Below are 27,242 nucleotides of genomic sequence, written 5' to 3'. Positions count from 1 at the left end.
AGACATTGACATAATTAGGTCAATGTAAGATGCCTTCTGTCGACCTAACTCTGTAGTGTAGACCAGATTTATGGTTGTTCGGAAATGTAATCCTCCTCTTTCACATACCTCACATTCATAATCCACTTATCCACGAAAATTTCAGGAAAGCATTATCTGGTGTTCAATGTTCCACAAACAGCCAATACTCTTGCCTCAAATATTTAATTTCTGGGTTTGAAAGTGTACCAATTCCTCATGTAAAGGTATTAAAGATCATGGAATTGCATACACGTGCTCTGGAAAAAATGGATGATATGGTGTTGGTGCCCTTTAAAACCTGCCATTTACCACTGGCTGTTACTGGAATTTGCAGTACTCCCCTCACTGTATTTAAAATTGGTAATTATATAGTAAATAAGTGTTTATATTAGGGCTGTTGATTAAGTTCAGTTAACTCATGCAATTAACTCAGAAAAATTAATCGTGATTAACAGTGCAATTAAAACTGATTAATCACAATTAATTTTTTTCAACAATAGAATACCAATTGAAATGTATTAAATATTTGTGGATGTTTTTCTACATTTTCAAATATATTGATTTCAATTACAATACAGAATACAAAGTGTACAGTGCTCACTTTATATTACTTTTATTACAAATATTTGCACTGTAAAAATGATAAACAAAAGAAATAGTATTTTTCAATTTACCTTATCAAGTACTGTGGTGCGATCTCTATCATGAAAGTGCAACTTACAAATGTACTTTTTTAAAATATACAACTGCACTCAAAAACAAAACAATGTAAAACTTTAGAGCCTACAAGTCCACTCGGTACTACTTCTTGTTCAGCCAATCGCTAAGACAAACAAGTTTGTTTACATTTACAGGAGATAATGCTGCCCACTTCTGATTTACAATGTCACCTGAAAGTGAGAATAGTGGTTTGCATGGCACTTTTGTAGCCAGCATTGCAAGGTATTTACGTGCCAGATATGCTAAACATTCGTATGCCTCTTCATGCTTCAGCCACCATTCCAGAGGACACGCTTCAATACTGATAACACTCATTAAAAAAAAAAATGCGTTAATTACATATTTGATTCGACTCCTTGGGGGAGAATTGTATGTCCCCCTGCTCTGTTTTACCTGCATTCTGCCACATATTTCATGTTATAAGAGTCTCGGATGATGACCCAGCACATGTTTGTTTTAAGAACACTTTCACTGCAGATTTGACAAAACGCAAAGAGGGTACCAATGTGAGATTTTGAAAGATAGCTACAGCACTCGACCTAAGGTTTAAGAATCTGAAGTGCCTTCCAAAAAACTGAGAGGGATGAGGTGTTGTGCACGCTTTCAGAAGTCTTAAAAGAGCAACACTCTTAATGCAGAAACTACAGAACCCAAACCACCAAAAAAGAAAATCAACCTTCTGTTGGTGGCATTTGACTCAGATGATGAAAATGAACATGTGTCTGTCTGCACAGCTTTGGATCATTATCAAGCAGAACCCATTATCAGCATGGATGCGTATCCTCTGGAATGGTGGTTGAAGCATTAAGGGACATATGAATCTTCAGCGCATCTGGCACGTAAATATCTTGCAACGCCGGCTACAACCGTGCTATGCAAACACTTGTTCTCACTTTCAGGTGACATTGTAAACAAGAAGCGAGCGGCATTATCTCCTGCAATGTAAACAAATTTGTTTATCTGAGCGATTGGCTGAACAAGAAGGAGGACTGAGTGGACTTGCAGGCTCTAAAATTTTACATTGTTTTATTTTTGAATTTAGGTATTTTTTGTACATAATTCTACATTTGTAAGTTCAACTTTCATGATAAAGAGACTGCACTACAATATTTTTATCAGGTGAATTGAAAAATACAATTTCTTGTGTTTTTTGGAATGCAAATATTTGTAATACAAAAATATAAAGTGAGCACTGTAGACTTTGTATTCCGTGTTGTAACTGAAATCAATATATTTGAAAAGGTAGAAAACATCCAAAAATATTTAAATAAATGGTATTCTATTATTGTTTATCACAATTAATTTTTTTAATTGCTTGACAGCCCGAGTTTTTACTGGTAAAGATTTTAAGGGCTGTTAATTTTTTTTTCAACTTTCTGTACTCCCAGTCTACGTTTGACCTTTGCCTTAGTTTTTGGCCTTTAAGTACAAGTTTCTTCTATGCCAAATTTTGTTACCCATAATAGCTATTTCTAGAAGACTCATCATGATATGAAGCACTAAATACAGGAAGAGTTGGATTCACAGTCAGTCTTCTCCATATAATCGATTATGTGTATTTCTCTATGTACTATCACTCTGTAAAGGATACAATTTTTCAATCTGATCATTATCTCAGTGAATTGTATTTCTCTCTGAAATGAGCAAACTGATTTTTTACCCTTACAAAAGGTTTTTGATCATCAAAAATAGGATCCCAACTGCAAGGGGACGTTTAATACAATGCAGAAAAGGTAAACTGGAAAGGAAGAAATCAGAGGGAAAAAATTGTAAATTATTCCCCTCAACATACATGAAGCAAGTCAGACGGCAACTTGTGGACAAATAATCACTGACAGCTAACCTATGGGAGCTTTAAATTCCAACATAAACAGTGACAGAGTCCAAATTTACCTTGTCTGGTTGCTGAGCTCTCTTACCAAGAAAAAGTTTACAAGCTAGTCATCTCTACTTCATGGTCAGCAAACATATACGAAGATTTCCTTGCCATGTTCAACAGTATTTGGGACCTCAAATCCTTACCATGGATTTCAGAAAGCACCCTTGACACACACTGCAGGCTTTACTATTTTGTGTTGGAATCCAGCTCCTTTGTACAATGGTTCTGATACCATCTACAGCTGCTATTGAACTCATAAGCCTCAATACAAGCTTTAACAGCAGTAAAATTGACAGGACTATACACCTGAAAATTAAAGGTGACAGAGTGACAACTGGTCTCAATTTTCTTCATAATGTTCTAAAACATGCGGTCTATGGAAACATGAAACAAGTGAGATTTCTTTTGATCCTTCCTCACATTTAATGCCCTTGAATGAAATGATCAGAAACACTACTGGTATACTCAGTATATAAAAATACATCACTCTACATAGCTATACCAACAGATCTCAAATGTTTTTTTCCAACTTTACCAACCTTTCCTATTCTCCTCATGTATGTTTTCTTATCTACTCTTTCTATCTTTGCCTCTGTATCGCCTTTTCTCTTCTCTTAATACTTTCAACAGAATTACTCTCAGATAAATTTCAAATTGAGATAGCAGATTTTAAGCACATTTTTCTCCCTTTTCCTTTTCAGGAGGTTGTTGTTTGTGTTTTTTTTTTTTTTTTTTTTTAAACACAAAAAATAAAACAGAGAGAGAGAGAACAACCAAATGGAAAAATACAGGAAAACTTTTCAAAAACTTCTTTCACAAATGTTTTAACAATGACCCTGGAAAAAAGTTTGAATTCTCTCTACTTTCCTGTAATATCCCAACTTATCTGAAAGCATTTTTCCACTTGAAAAAGGAAACGTTTGCTCTTAAAAAATTACTTGCCAAAGAAATCTCTTAAATAAAATAAAATATAAAGAAGATATCTGTTTCTCCTACATCTTTGTTCTTTCTAACCACTTCCTTTGAAGTCACAGAATTTCAAATAAATTAAAGAGCTTGATTAGAGAAATATTTATTTTTCTACATCACCAATAAAAACACAGTTTAGTGTAGCAGGCAATTCTGTAACAATGCAGCCAGTTCAAGTAAATGACTGACCAAATTGTTTTCTGACAGACCACCTCCACATTGGAAATATGATGCAGAGAACCAGAAAGGGAAAAACAAAAACAGAGAAATAACCAAAAAGCAAAAAACAAAAAATACCTTATTTTGTTAAACTGGTGCATGGTTGATGTGGCCTTTGGCAGTTTTAGTCATAGATGGGGTGTGATGAGGAGCTGAGAAGCATGACAATTGTATTTCAATCGAACTCTGTACCTGCAGTGGCCCCTAGTCACATTAGACTCTTAGTTTTAAGGGTTTAATTTCTTTTTATAAGGAAAACTAACCACATTTTCCTTATTTCACTTCAAAACTCTAAATACAGAGATGGTTTATCAACTTTGACCTCTTCTATATCTTTTGATTTGTTTAAATGTTTTTCTAGTAATATGTTGCCTAGAAACGTTCATAATATTCCAGGGTTTGTTCTCACCAACTGTTATGTGAAGTGCTATGATTATTCCTTCTAATTTGTACTGTTCCTATATTGAAGAAGTACCAGTAGTCATTTTCCAATCTATATGGATCCTGTCACTATCCTTTTTATCCCACCCCAATTTCATGTAACTCACCATGTACATACATTGCTGCGCAAGTTTCCTTTCAGATGTTTAAAATGAGACAGAGCACCAGAGAAGATACTTATGAAGGGTTTTCGGTTTTAGATTAACCTAGAACCCACTGAAGCAGTAAATTGATCAGTTTTCGTAAAATGTTCACTAAAAATACTTGAAATTTACAATACTTGCAATGCTGAGAACAGCTTAAAGATGGCACTAGCAAGGGCTACAGATTTCCCAATCGGCCTAGGATCTCATCCCTTGTAGATGGGACTTTAAAGCTGGACAATTTTAGATACAGTTCAGGGAAACGATGATTCAGCTCATTAATCTATGATTTAGCTCACAGTTGTACAATGTAGTGAAAAAACAAGACTGGATTAAACATGGATTACCATGGAATACCCTCTTACATAACCTGCAACTGTTTACTACTATTCTTTAATCTCTTATAAAAACAATTTATAATAAAATGAATTTAGAGTTCACTATCAATAGTATATTTACTAACCTTATATACTAGTCTTTTATGCAGTATTGTATCAAAAGCCTTCCTGAAGTCCATGCAGAATAAGTCTACAGCTTCACCCTTCTCAGCTCTCACTGTCACCTCCTCAAAAGAAGTTAATTAATTTGTTAAGCATTATCTCCTCTATAAATCTGTGCTAATTATCTTTGATTAGTCTGTCATTAGTTACCAGAATTTCTTCCAGTATGGAAAACAGATTTCAAGATTAGCCTGTTTTTTTTGGTTGGTTTTTTTAAAAGTATGAACGTAACATTTTTCTTTCCAGTGAAAAGATTAAAAAACATAATTTTGCCTGACTTTCAGAATTATGGAGCCATGGTAACAGCTCCATAGTCAACATAAGACACTTTCCATTATAAGACCAATTTTGATACCTCTCCCTCTGCCACCTTCAAATTAAAAAATGACAATTTTCTGTGAAATTCTGTATTGGTAATGTCCTGCCAGAAGTGATTGTTTCTGTGCAAAGCCAAAGTGGATACGACTGGCCATTTCAGAGATAATGCCAGAAAGTGACTAGCATTTCATTTCCAAAAGTTTACCATTCCTGCCATTGTAGATCTCAGAAACAACCTGGCCTACAAGCTCTATGGTTAGAACTAGAGTGCTTGTGATATACTGAATTACACAGAATGGACAACTGAAAAGTTATTTATTACAAAAAATGAGTATGAAACAATTCTCTACTGCTTGAGTGCCACGTCAACCCTGGCATTTTCCAGCCACAGAAATTCAGTCCCCAACTATGCTACCAATTACTCGCCATTACAAACTGAAGTGATTCTATCTACATAAATATCACATTCACTAACAATGGTAAAATACAAAAAAAACCTTCATAAAATGGATTTATGGTTCACAATAATAGAGTTTTATTTGAATGCCATAAATAACAAAATCCAAGTATTTGGAAGGGAGGAAATTTTTTAATCAAGGTTTCACAACCAACCTGAACATTGCCCCAGCCTTTAAACCAGAAATCCTCCTACCACCACTCATCCTTGAAGACATAAAATTCTAATATGAGCCAAAAGCCCTTATGGTATACCACCTACCTACTGTATATGGTCCAGACTTACCTACAGAAAATCCTCCAGTGCACCACACACCTTTTATGGGGCAGTTACACCAACATTTTCCCTCTTATCATCTGAACAGACCAGAAACTTAACCCCTCCACATACCAATCTCCTACTATGATCAATTCATCCTATTCATTCCTCATATACAATAAAAAAAAATAATAATAATAAAAAACAAAAAAAACCATCACCATCCCATTTTGAGCTAAAGAGATAAATCATCCCTATTCACCTTCCTGTACAGATTAGCAACACTAATATACTTCCTGTATTTGGCTGGGAAGATGACTGGCTGACTAACCACCACTTCAAAACATGTATTTGGTAGGAATTTAAGATGCATCTGCAGCATCACCTTACTCATGGTGAATTTAGAATAAGTTATGTTGTTATGACCTGATGCTTATTGACTCAGCAATCTGCCACCAGAAAAACTGCCATTTGTGTATGACATTTAAGCTCACAGGTATTGGGTAGCTCACAATGCACTTTTAATAGCAGACTAAGTATGACATGAATTACTACTTGCACTGCATTATATTGTATTGCTCAGAGGCATCTAAGTAAGGATTAGGGAACTTTGTGCTATTCACTCAGCATACACGCAGAGAAGGACAAGGTCTTTAATACAAAGTTTACAATCAAAGATGAGACTCAATGAGAGGAAAAGGAACAGAAATAAGAGCATAAGTTTACACAGGCTATGTGCATAATTAGATTTTTAATCTTTAAAAATGAATTTGAGCAAAGTTTAAATCTCTTATAACATGGGGATCTTTTTAAATATATCAAGCCCTTCACTCTAATCCAGGATTTGAGAGTTTGAGGTCTACCTGGAACATATCCATTAAAGGGTAGAGTAACTGCAAAATGAAATCATCAGATGTCTACTGATGTCTATAACCCAAACTGACAGAATATAGCAATCTTTGTGGAGAACACATGGGCCTTTTTGTATCGGACTGCAAATCTTTTCATCTTGCATTTGTATAGTCTTCTGGTCCATCCCTTCCATTAAGCTATGAAGACTTGAGACAACCAGGTAAAAAAATCTACCCTGTGAGGAGACATGATAACAGAGTAGAAGGATTGCCAGCTGGGAAGCAGAGAGGTGCCCTAGATGCATGTGTAAAGATATGAACAGACTGCTTGTTGTGACGAGCTGTTGTCACCCCTAACAGGGCTGATATAACTACGTGTGTCAGTCAATAAAATGGTTTGATTCACAGAACCTGTGTCTCACCTGAAATTGGTTAAAGGATTTTTGCTATCTGAAGTAATGTAGACAAGTCATTGTGAACACCATTCATTTCTGGATGGAGAAAGCATCTCTTCCTGATATCCTCTTGACTACTGCTACTCTTTTCAGAAGAACTGAAAGTACACTTCTAAAATGGAAAAAAACACCAAGATCACTGATTCCTCTTACCAGAGTGATGGACCATTAAAAAGACTACTCTGATTGTAAAGAGTATTGATGCCAGTTTGGAGAGGTTTGTGTGGAGAACACAAGAAAAAGCCTTCAGTATTAAGCTGAGGTTCATTTTTAGAAATTGATGTTAATTTGTGGTTTTAGGCTTGAGACTGATTTATGGCTACAGGTAATATGCAAGTGAATAGATAAGTTCTCTATTTTCCAGTCTGATTTAGATTACTTGTCCTCTCAAAATGAAGGGGACAGGCCCTTCCTTATTTAAAAAAGTTTAAACTTAAGCATCCACTTTGTAGGAATCTGCCAAAAAAGGAGTGACAAATTACACACCTTCTGCACTAAGCTCCAACAGGTTGATGGAAAGGCAGATCCTGGAATGAGACTCTCCCCCTTGACATGACAGGTTTCCCATGCGAGCTCCCCAGATAAAGTTCGCATCTATTGTAAATCTGTTCAAAGGGTGGTCTGTGAGGGGCTTCTGCCAGCAGATATTTCCCAAGAATTTAAGAATATGCTTGTGAAGGATCAGAGATCTGCTCTCCTCCTGGTGGTCCCACTTGGGCAAAAGGTTGGTTTGCAGGTATCAAGGGAAGTACCATGCCAAAGAGAATTTTGATATTGGATATTTCCCTGCTAGCTAGGCTCATTTTTCTATTGGCAGTTATGGTCCTGCTTCTTCAACTGCACAAAGTTGGCTGAACCTAGTTTTGGAATGGTCAACATAGACAAGAGAAAATGAAGTGTAACTGGACTACTAGATACCTGGAGGGGGTTAGAGTCATATCCTCTTTAATGTAGGTCCCAAAAAGGAGGGGGAAAGTGTTCCATTTACAGAGGAAAATGAAATAGTTACAAGGAGGCTCCTTGGCTGTAGGTCCAAATGAAACAAAATGTAAGGCTGCTTCCTTCAGCCAATGGTCCAGTGAACCAAAGCAAAAAGACAATTCTCACCATGGTAATGTCAGTTATTTCTCCAGTTATTCCTATTCACTAGCCCGGAGCTGATTAATGAATCTCCCAGGACAAGGGGAAACTAGAGAGGAGCTCTTCTTTCTTCCTAAGAACTTTTCTCACTCCCTGCTTCTGAAAGGCTACTTCTTTTTTATGCCGCCCCCCCCCCCCCCCCCAATTCAGGAGTCACAGCTGTCAAATCTTCCTCACAGCAGTTTGAATATTTAACAGCTGCCACCTCTTCTCTTCAAATCCGGCAACTGAGGTAGGACTGTGGAACATCTGAAGGGCAAGAGTCCTTAGTTTCACATATCTGCCCTTTGACACAAGGATCACACCAGTTTGGTGTGCAGTAGGAATAAATGAGCTTTTCTGAAAATGCTTTACAAAATCCCTCCATGGAAGAAGCCAGGAGATTTTTTGATTTAAAAAAGGAAGCTTTCCATACGGTATCAAGACTCACTGATCAATTTTTCAACCTTGTCTGCTTTTGAAGTATCAAATATCTCAAAAAGCTGCCCCAGATGCACTGGGAAAGTGATTAAGGGGTCACTGGCTTAGATCTCAGAATTTGTGAGCTGTTGCTAAGAATGCCTGAATTCTTGAAGGATTGGTGAGGAATATGAATTTATTCGATAAGATAAGGGCAGAGGGTTTAAGATTAAATCCAGGTAATCATTCTGAATACATTTCTAAAACAGGTCTGTTAGTAGTTCTGGCCCATACCTGACTGAAATGGCAAAATTTGCCATTAAGCAATAAGGCCTTGGACAGAATCTATACTGTTTCCATAAACAACAACAAACAACAAAATCTTACTTTACCCTTCCTGATGCAAAAATAGTCTTAACCAAGGACAATCACGCCCCACTGTTCCCATAAGAATTGCTAATTACGAAGCACTATGACACAGTTAATGTATTTATGGATACAAATATGCTATACTCAATCTTAACTTACAAAACAAAAGTTAGGGCTTGTCTATGCAGTGGGGTAATGTGCTCTATGGGCGTATGAATGCTAAAGAGCATTAACATGCTGTATATTAATTGGCCCACGTAGACTCTGTTGATGCATTTGAACATATTGCTGTTTGAAACAGTACTACATTAAAGCACACTAGTGAACCTTTAGTGCACACCAGCAGGGTTTACATGGACCAATTAATTCGCAATATGTTAGGGGAATTTAGAAATCACACCCATATAGAGCAGATTACCCCCACTGTGTAGACAAGCACTCAGTGCGGTTTTGAAGGATCAGTTAGTAGTGAAGACATGTAAAAACTCAATGATTTGTAGTCCAAATTTATTATACTCCAAATACAATGGACTTTCCAAATATTTGATGTCTGCAGCCATATGCTATGGACTTCTTAAAGCCCTTAGGAAAATGAAAATTTACTTAATCTAAATTAGGGGAAAAAAACTAAAAAGAGCATATATGATGAAGTAGAAATAAGGAAGGGTGGAAGATGGAAGACTAGCGGTCATTCAGGGGAAGAGTAAAGCTTGTTTGAGTAACTTTCACATTGTATTTCCATACCTTACAATGTATTTTTGGAATGTAAAAACTATATCTGGGATTTCTAGGCTTTCCAAAGTTTTGTTTTTGTTTATATGAACTGCAAAAATATAGACACACTTTCCAAAAATGTTATCTGCTCAGCCAGTTCAATGCAGATTTTTGCTTAGGTAATAATACTAATATAGTGTTTTACATTTTTAAAGCACAGTACAAACATGTTCACTAAGCACTGCAGCCTCCAGGTGAAGTAGGAAAAATGTCCTGATTTATAGAGGAGAAAACAAAATGCACAGAGAGGTTAAGTGACTTACCCAACATCACCCAGATCAGATCAATAAACAGAACCCATATCTCCAAACCCCAGTACTATACCTAATCCAATAGAATCCAATGCTCCCCAGTGTCATTTTTCCAAAGGAAACTTTTCACCCTCACAAATACAAGAGAATGGCCAATAATCTTTATCACCAAGGCCTGTGTACTCTGAGGCAGCATCAGGTAAATTCAAAACATGACATTTTATTCATTTTCTTATTTAATTCAGTAACAAAACTAGTAAAGTACAGCTGGACTCCTATTTTGTGAAATTGACTTTACATGGGCTAGTGAATTTATTTGTAAACTAACTGGGATGTCAATATTCTGTGAAGAAAAGTGAATACGACAGAAGTGGTTAATTGTACATATTTCTAATCCCCAGCATGGGAGTTCAACTATGACAAGGTGAGTATAGATGTAACATAAAATTATAATTAGGGTCTCTCTTTTTCTTTGTTTATTAATTTCATTTTGGGGGGTTGATTTTTTAGCATTTTTTGAGTTTTATGTAGATGTCCAAAAATCAGGGTTGATTGGGGTTTCCTCCTTGTATATACCATAGTGAGGAAGGTATATTGTATACATTCCTCATTACAGTAGTATATACTGTACTGTAATCAATTAAAACCTAAATTCAGAGCCATTTTGGAGAATTACTACATAATCCGACACAGAATAAACCTACCTAACTCATGAACAAAAGCAGAACCCAATTTGAACTGGAACTGTCAAGAGACACAAAAACCCAGTTCTGAAATCTCTGGCAAGTTTCTCATGCTAAGACGGAGTACTGAAAAGGAAATATATTTCAACAACATACCCATGGTAAAAATACTTCTTATAAACTGTCTTCACACATACTTTTTAGAGATAAATCAGACCGCACAAGATTTTGGAGGTGGGTTTTCCTACAGAACTGCATTAATACTTACATAGATTTAGTTTTAAACTGTGTTGAAAAACCTCACCTGCTTTCTTCGTGCCAGCTCCTCCTCTTCTCGTCGTTTCCTCTCTTCCTCCTGTTGCCTCCTAAGTAGCTCCTCTTGTTGTCTTCGAAGTTCCTCCTGTCTTTTTCTCTCTTCCTCTTCTCGTTTGGCCCTCATTTCCACTTCTCTCCTCTCCTGCTCTAGCTACAATTATATAAAATTACAATTAGATACAAGACTAGAGTAGGTAAAGCACTCCTACACCATTCTTTGCAGTGATTCCTGCTGAGACTACAGTATCTTAAAAGATGGTGGATCAACACCATTCTTTGTTGGTGATTCCACCTGGGAATCACCTGGGCAGATCTGAGTTGCCCCTATGGACTACATTCCTATAACATTCTTTACAGTGATTTCTTGGGGGTCTACCACAACTTTTTATTCTCCAAATCAGTTCTCCTATGCCACTCCTTAAAACTATTCCTGAATTAAGAGGCTATGAAGAGTTGCTATGAGGTTATCCCCAAATAGTACATCCTACACCATTTTGTACCATGACTCATAAAAGGTACCAGAATATCTGTGAATGGCCCCAACAATTAGCACTCACTATTCCCTAAACCGATTCGTGCAAAAAGAGGTTGGGATTAAGACTAGCAGTGAGGTCTGACAGTTACTGCTCCTACCCACTTCTGACAGCAAAGGGGGAAGTTTAATTTGAATGTTTAGGTTTGACCCAACATTCAAAATAATCCCATTTTAAGACCCTTGAAAGATGTCTGGGAAAGTTTTATTCACAAGTATAAAAATATAACTATTAATTTAGAACATCAACAGGGTCCTTCTACAGTGTAACTCATTTTTTCCAGGATGAATGATAGTCTGACCTTCGCAGCTTTGGCCTTCTCGAGCTGCTGAAGTTGTTCTAGAGCTGGTCCCTGAGCTGCAGTATCAATGGGGAGATCCCAGACACTGCTTCCTTCCCAGACTGGAAAGCAAAGAAAAGTAAGACCGTACAGACAACAGGATAATTAATATTCACAAGCAATAGTAAGCACACTAGCAGAAGCCAACTACAGAGGGAAGTCTTGTGTATTCTGGTTATTACACTGAAAACATAATGGTGTGCTGCACTCTTATAATTATGTTCAGTAAGAGGCCATACTTCCTTACTACCCCAGGAGCAAGGCCTGATCACCCCAACACTTTCCTGGGAGGCACAGGAGCACCAAGGTGAGGGGGCTAGGCTGGGCTTTACCACCAAATCCTGGACAAAATTAAGTTTGCTACATTTTTACATCTCTTTGGCTGAAGATCTCTGGTGATGATGCACAGCTTTATCGCCTTGCCCTCCTTAGCTATTCAAAATGGAATTTATCCTCGAGCATGAGATGAGTTGAAGACCTGTTTTTCATTTCTAATGGAAGCTGACATACCCAAACGCTGATCTATCTCACTTCCAGCAAGTGTCAAAAAGAGATGCAATAGTTCAAAAGAAAGGCTCTGGTTCTGGATCTAGGGACTTTACTAGAAGTAGTCTCTTACCTGTGGGCTGTGAGGCTGTGGACTGAAGCTCCCAAATTGAGCTAGCATCCGGCACTGACACAGACCTTGTTACAGACGGCATCAGGTTCTGTTCAGATATTCTGTAGTACAAACAAGAAGATTCAACATGCCACTTCCAAAGACAGGTCTACTCTGAACACACAGTGGAAATTTTTAGTTCAGTAACGTCATTGCATTTTCCTTCATTCCCCTCCCTACAAGCCTTTATTTAAGACAAAAACCTGATGCTGACAGTACTACGCAGAAAGTTCTCTCTTGTCTGAAGACTATTCAGTCAAGTGCTGGGTTAGTCGCCCAATATGATACTACAAACAGTAGTTCACAGGCTACCATTTTCAATGGCATCTGAAATTATAAAATTGACCTGCCTCTGCTAGTTGAATTCCAGCACATTGTGTGTCCTCATAACAGGGTTTTTACCAATGCTGATCAGGACTTTGGTGACAATTTCCCCCATAACAGTGCCAAGCCAGGATTTCAACTGGAAGAGTCTTCTCATTTTCCTAAGTCCTCTCCCAGATAGAAGCCATGGACAAAAAAGTATTCAATATCCATCAGCTTTTGTATAATTCACACCCACACTGCCTGGAAAAAAGTTGAACGCACAACCCTAGATATGACCAAGCAATTCTGAAACAGACACGTGTAGGCAACAGGAGAACATCACACTAACAACCACAGTCTAAGTTGGAGAGTAATCAGTCGAGGTCTGAACACTCACCTCATCTTCAGGGCCTGGAACTGTTGCAAGAGGAGAGCCAGTTGCTGCTGCTGCTGGGATGAGAGGGCTGCTTTTTGCTGCTGTGCCAACACCTGTGCATATTGTTGTCTTCAAAAGAGAAGCAGAGTCTCAATGGAATTTATTCACTGTATCTAACTATGCAACATCCCACTTGTGGAAGTCCCACATTATCCTCAGTCTCCATCCAGTCTAATCCCCACTAATCCAATAAACCAATCTATATGTGCTCACACTGATTCCTGAAGGACACCACAAAATGGGATCTGAGAAGAGTTAGGGTATAAAAAAAACCCCACAGTAAACTGGCCTATGTGGGCAGAACAAAATTTCGTCCCTCTCACTTCCAACCATGCAATCTGACTATTCCTTTCCAATTCTATACTTTGTACCATTCCTACCTCCTTCTGCACTTCGCTTTCCCCAAAATTGATAGAGATAATTCATATGCTAACCCTACTTTTGTAATTGTCCAGCTAGCTGTAAAATATCTAGTCATGTCCATGTTCCCATTATAATCACAGACCTCTTGACATTAGCAATCCTATATTAACAACCATCATTCAAAGATCATGAAACTGGCATACATCTTTAGCACAATCAAAAAAGCTATCCAATCTTTAATTGCTTTCTTTACTCTAGCCTCCTCCCATACAAGTTGTTAGAAATGGGCCAGACCCCAGGGACTCCAATTCCCACCTCACTGGGCAAAAATTGATATCAAGCTATAGTCTTCAATAGTTCCCCGCATCTCCAAGAAACAATGAGTCAACAGAGAAAAAGAGTGTTCTGCATGGGGTTTTCTATGTGCCTGACAACACCGAAGATGTTCTGTCCTACCTGACTCCAAATCCCCAAAACACAATTTGCAAGGAGGGTCAGGATTCATTTTGACCAGGCAAGTTGCTATATGAGGGAGGGAGGGAGAGAGAGCGAGCGAACATTGATCACCAGAGTAATTATGTACTGCTTAAGGAATAAGACGACACCATAAAGTATGCCTTAGGTAGCTAGCTCTAGGTTGTAAGGCCACTGTTGTTGGAGTTGCAGCATTCCCAGCCCTACTGCCCAGGGAAACAATGTGCAGAAGCTGAACCCGGCTTATTAAAACTGCAGAGCAGAACACAGCCACTAGTAGATCTCAGACTGGTGATCTTACTGTATCAAAAACTGCTGGTACTGGAGGTGCTGCATTTGGTACAGAGCCGTAAGTTCTTGTTGTCTAGTTAGTCGCTCCTGGTCCATCTCGCCCTGTGTTTGGGAATAAGCCACTATTAACTGCGTGAATATTTACAACTTCTAATATTGCTCTCAACAGGTGATGGAAAGGACAAATAGTACACCCATCAGTATGTAAAGATCAGAATGCATTTTGATCAAAACTTCTGACCATGCAAAAAATCATGCAGTAGTTGAAAAGGCAGAGATGCACAGTTTTTATCAAACATCAGGACTAAGCTCTAATGCCTCGATATAACACACATAAGTATATGCTTAAAATTAAGTGAAAGCAGTGATCCCTCCCCTCTCCTCCAAGAGCTGCTGTTTTCCAGAGGATTCCAAACTTGATGCTGAGAACACATGAACTTCCAAGATCAAGCATTTATGACAGTACTCAAAGAATAACATTTCTCATTTAAAAAAAAATCATTGTTTGACTTGTGATGATTGTCAAGTGTTTACCAGATGTGGAGGTGGTGCTGGACCTGGAGTGAAGGGAACCCTGCCCCACATTTTCATGATGTCTCCAAGTGGCTGGAAATTCTCATCACATGCTCTCTTTACTAATAGGGACATAGTAAAATACCCAGCCTGGAACCACTCTGCCATCTCCTGGTTACTGAAGGGACCTGCAATATCACCAGCCAATACGTGAAGAAACAAAAGTCAAGTTCAGTATGCAGGGAACCAAGAGCATGGAACTCTTAAAATAGATACAATATCTAAATGTCAGTGGCTCCTGCCTTCCAAGTCCGCCTTGCTCTACTGTTCTGAATGATTTATGGGACTGCACATTTATTCCAGATCCTAGATCTGTTCCTTCAAATAACAGAGTTAATTCAGCACTTCTGACAATAAAGGTAATGTGTATGATTTATATGGTGCAACTTGTACACCATTTTTCTGTATAATAGAATACACACTTTGGGATAATATTTTAGTAGCAGCAAGGTGAAGGAAAGGGAAAATTGCTTACCTTGTAATTCTGCTTCTCTGAAGATATTTTGTAAGATTCTTGTTCCTGGGTTTTAGCTTCTTAGCAGAAGACTGTCAGAATTCCCTCAGATCTGAAGACTATTTTTTTTTTTTTAAGTAATGGTGTAAAGAGGCAGGACCCCACCCACTGGAAGCGGTACTTCCCCCCCCCTACTCAGTATAAATGCTATCCACTGAACATTCCAGTCACTTCTTTCAAACGCAATGGAGACAAACCCTCACAAAACCATTAAAGATAGCCAACGTCAGATCAAAACTATGCAAAGAAATACACCTGAAAAAAGGTAACCTCCAATGTGAGGAGAGAACAGAGGGTTAGTAAGAATCCTGCAAGAGGATGTCTTCAGAGAAGCAGAATAACAGACTAAGTAATCTTCCCCTGTGGAGGATTCTCTCTCCTGTAGAATAAGAGCCATGAGGGATATCCAAAAAGAAAAACACCTGAAAAGCTGGATAGTGTTCTTTTTTAGATGCCAAATCCAAACAACAATGAATTATACTCAATGGTCCAGCTCTTCACCAGATTCCAATATGGCACAGCCTTCCACAGGAGCTCTTTTTCCAACTTCAGTCAAGGAGGAACTCCCAATCATTCAGAGGGCAACATGTACTTGTGGCAGTGGGTGGCAAGCAACATTCAAGCAGGGGCCTGAGTTGCACTCTGCTCCACTATCATGGACTTCATCGGTCTAAACACCTTTAGAAACAGGGGAACTCTTCCCATTTTGAGCTCAGACCCAGGAATGAGAACCCTGCACAGTTGGCATTTTTAGAGAATATATTCACTCTTTGCTTAGAGTGCAAGCTCTTTGGGTCAGGGACTGATATTTCGTTGTACGTACAGTGTCAAGCACAAATTAAGACAGATTGATGCCTCTAGGCTCTACCATATGAGCAAATATTAATAAGCTCACCTGGGAAATTCCTTCCCTATACCCTTTATGTCCAGAAACTTCACAGAGGTGTTTCCTATCACCCCTAGAAGCTTGAAGGCAAGCAATACCTCTGACGCTGGGCCAGGCACAGACCACTCTTGGAAAAAATCTACCCAAAGTAGATAGTTTGCAAAATTGCACACAATAAATTAGGTTAGCTACTTACTTAGGCATCTGACTGAACTTTAGAGAATAAATGAATTATTCTATGGCTTTTCCAGTGTAATCTTGACAGGGTGGAATTGCTAGATATACAAGGTCCAAGAAAGGATTCCCAGGTAAGAATGTGATTCTTCCTCTCTAGACCTTTGCATACTAATAGCCTGTACAGTAGAATGTTCATAAGAGTGAGTGGGATCCCTGGAAGGGAGAATTAACTAAACAACTCTGTACAGACTGCAAGCCTCTGAGACATGACCGGTTATTGAGATGCCTTTGGTATAAATATTGACAAAGGCTGCAGTGGCACAGAATGGGACAAAGTTAGAAAGGGAGTAGAAATCTTTAATGACCTGGTTGATACAGGCCCACTGGAGAGTTTGCCCACACAAAACTAGCATATCCTGGAGCTGCATTAAGAAGCTTACTATTGATCAAGATGTAGCTGACTTTTGAATCAAGTCAGCAATTTTCAGTTGCAGGTCATTGGAAATTAAGATATGATCTTTGGCTGTGTCCAGAGTTACTTTCAGGTGTTGCGCCTTCAGTATTAGAAACAGGTGGTTGTTCTCCACATTGACCAGAAACTAGGGATGTAAAATGTTAACCGGTTAACCAATAAGCATCAGTTTTATTGGTAATGTATTCGGTTAATGTTTAAACTCCGCTGGCTGCCCGCGCCCAGAGTCCAGGCTGCCAGGACCCTGTGTAAAAAACGGGTGTGCTGCAGCACACATACACACCTGTACCACTAGTTCCCCGCCTATGTTGTGAACTCCTTAATGGTTAAATGTTTAACCGGTTAAATTTTAACCGTTTAAACTTTTACCTTTTTTTTTTTTTTTTTAAATGCTGTTTACATCCCTACCAGAAATCCATGCTATTGTAGGAAGATTATGGTGGTTTAGTGCCCTGTATGAACGGTTTTCCTCAAGAGGTCTCCGATACATAGGTGTCCTACAATAGTCAAATGCCTATTTCCAACTCCCATGGGAGTGCCCCCAGCCTCATTCTTATTTTAGTAAAGACTCCGGGACTTGAAGCATCACAAGAGATAGCAGAAATGCAGGTAAATGGGATGACTCTCCCAATTGGGTTATATGCTGGTGTGTTAAATTTAAAATCTACTGATATCAGTAAGTTCCTCACAGAGATTTCTTCTACTATGAACTTCTTTTTCCACCTCGAATATGTTGATCAATTTAGATCAAGTGCAGCTCTCACATCCCCATTTATCTTTTGGAAAATAAAGTACTTACACAATATTTCTTGTTTAATGGCATTGTTTCTACATCTTCAATACACAAATGATGGGAGATATCTTAACTCACTTTCAGGAGCTTGTCTGGGGACACTGATGTCAGGAAATCTATCTTTTGTGTGTCACAGCAAGTTTATTGAGTATTTTCCAATACTGACAGCTAAACATGCAAGTGTCTATAGATTTTCAGTCCCATGGTATCAGGAGGTCCAATTAGCTACTGACATGTAAGAGAACAAATCTTAAATTATCTTAACCTAAACTTACAGAAGAGTCTAATGAGCCATAAGGCAATCTACAGGGCATGGGATGTACTGGGTAAAGGGATAGCTCCTCTAAATCTCTCTCACTAGAGCTGTGAAATCCCTGCACCAATGGCTCTTCTCCCTACACAGTAGCACAGCTCTCTTTTGGTACATTTTTGGGGTTGAATAAATTTGTTGTGAACTTCTCTTAACAGTTCTGTGACGCAAAAGAGGAAGTGGAAAGGGCACAGACCTACCCTGAATTTCTCCTTGAGGATCCTTGTAGTACCACTTCTGCATGGCTTCATGGAGTAATGGCATGGAGGAACCCTTTGCTCTGTGCTCTTGAAGTTTTGCTGCTAGTCTCTCATCATCCAATGCACTGTCCTGCAGATATGCCACCATTTTCTCTGCCTGCTGCAGTAGAGAGCAAGAGACATGTTAGAAAAAACTGTATTACAATTAGTGCGCACACATGATGGCATAAGATGAAACTATCCAAATAGCCTGGTGTCAATCACAAACTTCAGGACTAGAAAGCTCAAAACCCATATTTGGTGGGCTACAAGGGGGTTAACAGACTGGAGAACTGCACCTTTAATAACGTACTCCACACCTCTACAGCAACTCTATGCAAGTCTCTCCAATGGCTTTAGAAACACTGAAGTCTCTCAATAACCCTGTGAGTTAGATATTGTGCCCATTTTACATATGGATAAGCTGATCAAAGAGATATTGAAGGGATTTGCCCAATGGGTCTCCTACAACCAATGACAGAGTCAGGAACAGAACACAGAAATGGATATACTAGCATGGGAGAAGCTTCATCTACTACTAATCACTAGACTAGACTATGATCCCTTTTATTCAGCTGTTACAGAATGCCATTTATACATGACAAGGAAAACATGCCTATCTGAAACTTTTTCTTACATGATTTCTAAAATACTCCATCACATGATCTGGGCATACAGAAAGTCTACTTGTTATTGAAGGCTATGATACTTTGGTTAATTCATGATATATTACTGAATAGAATCTATAGTAACAGATTATACTGGTGAGAGAGGGTTACTGAATGCCAGATCTATGACTTGACTTATGACATTTGCTAAAGGAATAAATTGTTACCTGAACTCCACTGGAAGCAAACAGTGCCAGAGGGAACCTCAAATATTAAGAAACTGAACTACATGCTATGACACTTTGGTTAATTCATGATATATTACTGAATGGAATCTCTAGTAACAGATTATAATGGTGAGAGAGGGTTACTGATTGCCAGATTTATGACATTTGCTACAGGAATAAATTGTTACCTGAACTCCACTGGAAGCAAACAGTGCCGGAGGGAACCTCCAATATTAAGAAATTGAACTACATGCTTTGATTTTTGACTCAACATAATGACTATAGCACAGAAGTAACCTGAGTATGAAAGGACTTGAAAAACTATTGCCCACAAAGGACTTTACACTGCCCTATTTTTTTTTTTTTTAATAGTTCCATCAGAAACGGCTCATTCATTCAGTGTTCTTCCATTGTCTGATATTCTGTAAAGAGAAGAGGAATTTTCAAAAATTAGAGAAATTCTACCTGCTCTAAGTGTTTGAGACCCTCTTCATCATCTGGATCAGCAGGAATGTTGCCCATGCCCGGAGCAGCTGAGACTGATGTCTGAACTGGCTTTAGAGCAGGATTTGTATTGGAAAGAGGAGGAGAAAGATGAACAGGAGAAACTGTAGCTGGAGAGATCTGTGGCAAAGGTTGAACAGCAGGAGTCAGATCTAGAGAAAGAATTAAAAGTGGGCCATGAAATTCCTCTGACACATACAACATACATACAGATCATAGGAAAATAGTTCTTACAAAGTTAAACGTTTGAGAAAAATAACACACAGTAACCTGTAAGCACTAGAATAAAGCTCTCCCAGCCAATTTAATAAAAATTGGAAGCACTTTCAACAAACCTTAAGAGAGCAGCTGATTAACTCGGCAAGTTTTCTGCTCCAAATACCCACCTTTGTCATCTCTCTGAAGATATAATCTAACCACTACTCCCTCCCAGGGATACCACCAAACGTCATATGCATCTCAGTCTATTACCTTCTCCTCTACTGGGCACTTTGGATGGCGGAGTGTTCACCATTTGATTCTCTTTATCTTCCATTTTTTCTGTTCGTTCTGGTACACACTCTTCCTTCCTCTCAAATAGACTGGCCTGTAGTGGTTCTTGTGGCTGGAGTTTTGGTGGAGTACCTGACTGGGTAGACGGCGAAGATGCTCTGACTGCTTCTTCTGCTGCCTCTAACATTTGAAGGTTTTGGTTTAATTTAGGAGGTTGAAATTTAAGAATGCAGTGTATTATGGATACCTAAGAAATCATTCTTACCTGCTGTTATTGTATCTCTTTTATCCCCCTCCCTCTTGGTAGTCTTTTCAAGCTCTTTGGCTTCTTCACCATGACCCCCTTCAGAGTCAGAAGGTTCCTCACCTTCTTCCACAGGTCGGAAATCCATTTCCTGTTCCTCGGGGATTGGCTCCTTCTGAACCTTCTATAGACACAAACACAAATAACTTTGCAGACTACTTGCCACAACAGGAAATCTATTCACATCATATACAGGATGCAAGGAAGGTTCTCACCTTTAATGAGAGAAAAGCCCCAGATGAGTCAAATGTTCCCATTTCTTCTTCTGCATCTTCCAAGCACCATTCAGGGAGACTGTCCCTGTCATCTTCCATACTGCCACTGCCACACCGCACTCGTCGGTAACCCCGCTCATCATCCCGGTCTCGGAAATCAAATTCAAACCTTCGCCGTCTCTCCATAGGTTCTCGCCAGCCTGCAGAACGAGGACCGTCTAAAGGAGGGGGAAAGTAACTTTACAAGACAGTCTCACGGGACAAAAACTTATTTGGAAGGGTGATAGGGTAGGGAAAAAGAGGACAAATTGTGACAAAAATTCAGACCACCACTACAGGGTACAATTCATCTGTCAATGGGCATTTTAAAGAAAAAATAGTTGGAGTTCTTAGAGTATTTCCCTTTATAAAGCCCCACATCTGAAGTCACTGTTAAAAAAAAAAAAAAGGTAGTTAGCCTAAGAAGGCGTTGCATGTCATGAAACGTAGCCAAAGCACCAAAATGAGACCTACAAAATTAGGCATGATTTGATTCAGTAGGATAACTACACTAGCCATCAGTGACTGGTATATTTAAGGATGGAATGAAGAATGCTTCCTTTGCTTCCCCCCCACCATTTTTCTTTATTTTAAATTTACAAATCCAGGAAATTTAACGTAAACAATAGTCAGTGAAAATTAAGGTGGAGCTGTTAAAATTACATTTTAACAAGGAAATGCAAAGGGTAAGGCTCCAATATCGGCTCAGACACATTGCGTATATATTTTCTATTCCTATTTTTATGGTTAGATATATAGCTTAATATGCTCTGTTTATGTCTTAAAAACATATATTAGATGGGTTGTGCAATACAGTCAATTAATATTTTGACGCAACCTTTACAAGTACTCTGATATGCAAAAGTCTGTTCTATTTTATTTCTGATTCTGATTTAAAGTAAAAGAGTTTTTAAAAAACTTAGAGCTTGTTCCCTCAGAACTTTTCATTCTGGATTAAAATCTCTAGAAATGCTTAAGCAAAAATGTAGATTCAATAAGTATGGATTAATGGGGTAAATATATTTCAGAGAACTCCAGTAACAGATATTTTTCTCTTTAATAAATACATTTCTTTGGAAGATCCTTTCTGATGGAAAGTAGCAAGTCCTAACACTCTTGATGAGGCCTAAAACATACAGGTAACTGGAAAGGAACCGTAAAAAAAATTTTCTAAATGGTAAACTAAGAAAATGTAGAGATTATAAAAGGTGGCATGTTTTGTGTTGAATTCTTACATTATTTGTGAACATTTTTACAGAATTTAAAGCAAAACATTCCAAAATCCTGATAAGACTAAGGAAATTTCCAAAACTTGAAAGTCCCTCTAAAATGATGAGGAATGAAAACAACCTGTGTGAAACAACTAAATGGCAAATGTACACTGAACTAAAACTATGTCTTAACTATAAGAAGAAGGAAATTCCATTCGGTGAAGAACCAACAATGCTAGATATGACAGCAAAATAGAAGCACAAGGGAAAAAACAGTTACCTTCTCAAAACTATTCTTCAAGATGTGTTATATATGCCCATTACTCTGTAGGTGTGTGTGCACGGCTTGTGTATCAGTTCAGGAGAGTTTTCCCTAGCAGTACACGTACAGGCAGCCCTGCCCAACCCCCGTCTCCTTGTGCTTCTAATGGAGGATATAAAGGGCAGAGTCACCCCACCCCTCCTTCAGTTCCTTTGCACCAAAAACCAAGTGATAGTATCTGATTAATTAGGGCACAAGGATGGGTCACGTAATGGACATATGCAACACATCTCAAAGAGCAACACTTACAAGAAGTTGAGCAACCATTTTTTTCCTCTCAGGAGTGCTTGCATACGTCCCATTACACTGTAAGAGACTCCCAATTATCCAAGGCAGTGGAGCTTGAAGTCTCATTGGAAAATGGACTGCAAGGACCGGTTTTTCTTACATTCCCATCTTTCTTGATACAGCGGTACTGCATACTGTCTAGTAAACGTATAGACAGAGGATCATGTTGCTGCTCTGCAGAAGTTCACAATAGGGACATTTCCCACAAACGCTATGGAGGCTGAATGCGCTCTGGATGAGTGTGCTGTCAACTTCTCAGGAGGTGCTATGCTCTTTGCAGCATAAAATAATAAAGTAATGCAGCTGGTACTCCATTTTGAGAGTCACTACTATAATAGGATGACCTGTCATTTGTTTTGCATAGAAAACAAAAAGCTGGAAAGAAACCCAAAAGGGCTTTGTCCAGTGCAGATAAAAAGTCAAAGCTTGATGCACATCCAAAATGTACAGCGTTTGTTCATCCTTGCATATACGTGGTTTTGGGAAGAAAAACACTGAACTAGGCATCCTGTAAGTCAAAAGCAGCATACCAGTCTCGGGGATACTGGGAAGGGACAACAGAAGCCAGGGACATCATACGGAACTTTATCTGTATAGGTTCCAAAGGTTTAGGATGGGTCTGATTCCCCTTCTGGCTTTGAGTATTAGAAAGTATTGGGAATAGAATCCCCTCCTCAATGAAGGAGGTGGCACTTCTACAACTCTTAGACAAGAAGTGTAGACTCTGTTGTTTTAGTACAGACTCTTGAGGGATATCCTAATTCCACTGTGCTTAGCACCCACTTGTCCAAGGTGATGGACTGCCATGCATGCAAAAAATGGGATAGCTTGTAACCAAAAGGAGGGGAAAGGCCAGTAAGGTCTGGACTGGTAAGTGTGCTGTCCTTGAAAAGGAGTCAAACATGCTGCTTTAAGGCTTGTCATTGCCTGGGTGACGTGACTGAGGTGGTGGGAGACAGAAGACTCCTGAGACCGTTGCTGGCATTTAGAACATCAGGCTACTGGTAGGGGCAGAACTGCTGTCTCGGTTGGTATTGAGGATGATATTTTGTTCTCTTTGGGTATGTCTACACATGCAATAAAAGATCATGTCTGGTGCAGGTCAGCTAACTCGGACTTGCAGGGTTAAAAACTGAAACATAGATGTTCAGGCTGGGGCTGGAGCTGGACTCTGAAACCTCATAATGGGGGTGGGTCTCAGAGCCTGGACTCCAACCCAAGCATCTACACTGCAATTTTTAGCCCTGCAGCCCAAGCCCGAGTCAACTGACCCAGGCTTTGAGACTTGGCGCTGCGGGTTTTTTATTGCAGTATAGATGTACCCTGTGGGGCCAGCATGGAAAGGCTTACAGACTTAAGACTGCTCTAGAATCCTTTATTGCGTATAAAGCCTCATCCATCTTGGATGAGAATAAAGCACAGCCCTTGAAAAGGAGGCCCTCAATCCTGTGCTGTACTTCTGCAGGAATCCACAACAACAAATAACAGCGCATCATTACTGCTATCACGGTGTTGCCGTAGCTCCGGCTGTTGAATCTACTGCACCCCAGGAAGCCTGCAGAGCTGATTGAAAGGCCTGATAACCTTCTGCAACAAGAGACTGGAACTGGTTCCCTAGAGGTTTCTGGCAATTTATTCACAGACAGAGATGTTGCCTCCCCATTAGAATGGTCATACTGGGCCAATAAGGCCTGATGATTGACAATGTGGAGCTGTAATCTCACCATTGAATACATCTCTCTCCTAATAAGGTCTAGTTTCTGTGCACTCCCTTCTTTGGGGGTAGAACTTTGGCCCACCCTTGACAGTCTCTCTCATTTACTGCAGTTACTACTAGTAAACCTACCACAGGTTCTGAATAAACCTACTCAAACCCCTGGGATGGAATTTGATATTTGCATTCAGTAAGTTTAGCCATTGGTGGAAGTGATGAAAGGGTTTGCCCAGGGTCTTGATGGGCTGCAAAATGACCTCACTGATAGAAAGGGCTACCTTTCCTGCCATAACTGGGTGGAGAATGTCAATGAGCTTCTGGGAATTCTACCAAGAGAAGCTGCCATTCTTCTGAGGAGCTCTTTGTAGACTATGAAGTCATCAGATACAGGGGAAGATACCTCCAGTACCTGAACCTCGTCTGGTGACGAGGATGATGTATTCAAAGGAAACAAGGAAGAAATCTTCTGAAGTTGGTCTTCCACCTCCAAGGTCGCTTGTTGCTCTGAAGCTGGTCGAGCTAAGTCTGCTAATCCGTGTCAGCAGGTTGATCAGTATCAACAAAAGACCTCTTGCAACTGTACAGAGAAGCCTCCCTTCTATAACGGAGCAGAGATGTTCAACTTGATGCCGGGGACATCCCCCAAGGCATCAAATACGGCCAATGAGGAAACTGATATGGTGCTGGAACCCAGTTGTGTCTCCATCATGCTTCCCAATCTCTGGCTCTACTCTTCTCAGAGCACTGTCTGAGAGTGCAAGAATGGGATTTGGAGGAAGCCCTGGACTCTCTGAAGTATGACACTTGGAGCTCTCTCCGGATTCTGTTCAACAATAAGAATAGTTGGAAAGCCATGGCAGTGCATTACTGGGAGGAGTCCTTAGAGACTGGGACTGGAAATCTAGAGATCGACACAGAGGCTGACCATCAAGACAGAGTATGATCCCAGCTTCAGCTGGGTATCTCCAGGAGAGGGAGAGAAAACTGCGCATTGATCCAACTGTGGCAAGGGTGACATGAAGGTCTTTGATGATAAAGAAGTTTAATTTCAAATATTCTGGGCGCCACATTTCTCCAATTTGTCCACATCTTTTCTGAAAGTCCAGAGAAGAACAACAAAAATGATTAAAGGTCTAGAAAACATGACCTATGAGGGAAGATTGGAAAAATTGGGTTTGTTTAGTTTGGAAAAGAGAAGACAGAGGGGACATAATAACAGTTTTTGAGTACATAAAAAGTTGTTACAAGGAGGAGGGAGAAAAACTGTTCTTCTTAACCTCTGAGGACAGGACAAGAAGCAATGGGCTTAAATTGCAGCAAGTGAGGTTTAGGTTGAACATTAGGAAAAAGTTCCCAACTGTCAGGGTGGTTAAGCACTGGAATAAATTGCCTAGGGCGGTTGTGGAATCTCCATCGTTGAAGATTTTTAAGAGCAGGTTAGACAAAACACCTGTCAGGGATGGTCTAGATCAGAGGTGGACCCTCCTGCCCAGCCCCTGAGCTTCTGCCCCGGGATGCTAGCCCCCGGCCCCTCCCCGGCTGTTCCCCCTCCTCCGCAGCCTCAGCTTGCTCCACCACTGGCGCAATGCGCTGGGCGGCGTGGCTGCGAGCTCCTGGGGCAGCGCAGCTGCAGAGCCTGGCCTGACCCGGTGCTCTATGCTGTGCGGTGGCGTGGCTGGCTCCAGTCGGGTGGCGCGGCTGCCTGTCCTGGCGCTCTGGGCCACCGGTGCGCCAGGCAGCACGGTAAGGAGGCAGGGAGCAGGGGGGGTTGGATAGAGGGCAGGGGAGTTTGGGGTGGTGGTCGGGGGCAGGGGTGTGGATGGGGTCGAGGGCAGGGAACAGGGGTTTGAATGGGGGCAGGGGTTCTGGGGGGGCAGTCAGGAATGAGGGGGGGGTTGGATAGGGTTGCAGGGGGCAGTCAGGGGCGGGGGTTCCGGGACTGTCGGGGACAGGGGGGGTTGGATGGGGCAGGAGTCCCGGGGGGCCGTCAGGAGGTAAGAAGCAGGAGGGGTCAGATAGGGGGCAGGGCCAGGCCAAGCCTGGCTGTTTGGGGAGGCATAGCCTCTGCTAACTGGCCCTCCATACAATTTTGGAAACCCAATGCGGCCCTCAGGCCAAAAAGTTTGCCCACCACTGGTCTAGATAATACCTAGACCTGCCGTGAGTGCAGGGAACTGGACTAGATGACCTCATGAGGTCCCTTCCAGTCCTAAGATTCTGGATTCATGGCACTTAAAAACTTCAGAATCAATGAAGCAGATTTCAGCAAGGATGTTAAAAGGTAAGTCTGTAGGTATAAAAAGACTGTTTTACCAGCAGTAACTTTGGCCTGTCTTCTTGATCCCAATATGCCTGACTGAAGTCTCAAAAGCTAAGCAGACCGTAGGCAACTGCCTCTCACTGGGTAACTACCAATAAAAAAGTATTTAAAATGGTACAAAAAATAAACTCATAAGATTAGGAAACAAGATTTGGATTTTGAATACCCACTATTTATTAACAAAAGGAACAAAAAGAAATTGGGACAGCTGCAGGCTGCTTATCCTGTGCAAAAGTAAGCCATACATAAATTCATGTGCGGTGTGGCCTGACACTTATCTACGCTGTTCTAAACCCATAAAAGGGAGTCGGGTAAATACATCCTAGTATGTGGGTATATGCAGAGGCAATTCTGAAAGGAAAAGGCTGAGCTAAATAAACAGAGGCAGGCAAGTTGTTGGGAGGGCTTTATTGATTATTTTTTGTAGCACATATGGCTGGTAATATCTAAAGAGACTGAAATGTAGAAGTG

General features: G+C 40.0%; 1 protein-coding gene across 1 annotated transcript in view; it reads right to left on the bottom strand.

Moving 5' to 3' along the window:
• Positions 1-27,242, bottom strand: part of GIGYF2 (GRB10 interacting GYF protein 2) — a 153,986-nt gene that overhangs the window by 37,722 nt on the left and 89,022 nt on the right. Inside the window, exons 8-18 of the mRNA XM_065411184.1 lie at positions 20,878-21,095; positions 20,624-20,786; positions 20,338-20,538; positions 19,828-20,018; positions 18,489-18,648; positions 15,098-15,264; positions 14,574-14,665; positions 13,397-13,504; positions 12,655-12,755; positions 11,997-12,097; positions 11,152-11,313 (exon numbers count right to left, since the gene is read on the bottom strand). Of these exons, the coding sequence (XP_065267256.1) occupies positions 11,152-11,313; positions 11,997-12,097; positions 12,655-12,755; positions 13,397-13,504; positions 14,574-14,665; positions 15,098-15,264; positions 18,489-18,648; positions 19,828-20,018; positions 20,338-20,538; positions 20,624-20,786; positions 20,878-21,095 (1,664 nt within the window). The remainder of the gene's footprint in view (positions 1-11,151; positions 11,314-11,996; positions 12,098-12,654; positions 12,756-13,396; positions 13,505-14,573; positions 14,666-15,097; positions 15,265-18,488; positions 18,649-19,827; positions 20,019-20,337; positions 20,539-20,623; positions 20,787-20,877; positions 21,096-27,242) is intronic.

This window comes from Emys orbicularis, chromosome 9, assembly GCF_028017835.1.
Source record: "Emys orbicularis isolate rEmyOrb1 chromosome 9, rEmyOrb1.hap1, whole genome shotgun sequence".
NCBI lineage: Eukaryota > Metazoa > Chordata > Testudines > Emydidae > Emys > Emys orbicularis.
Note: the sequence above shows the minus strand (reverse complement) of the source record. Positions and strands in the feature narration are given on the sequence as shown.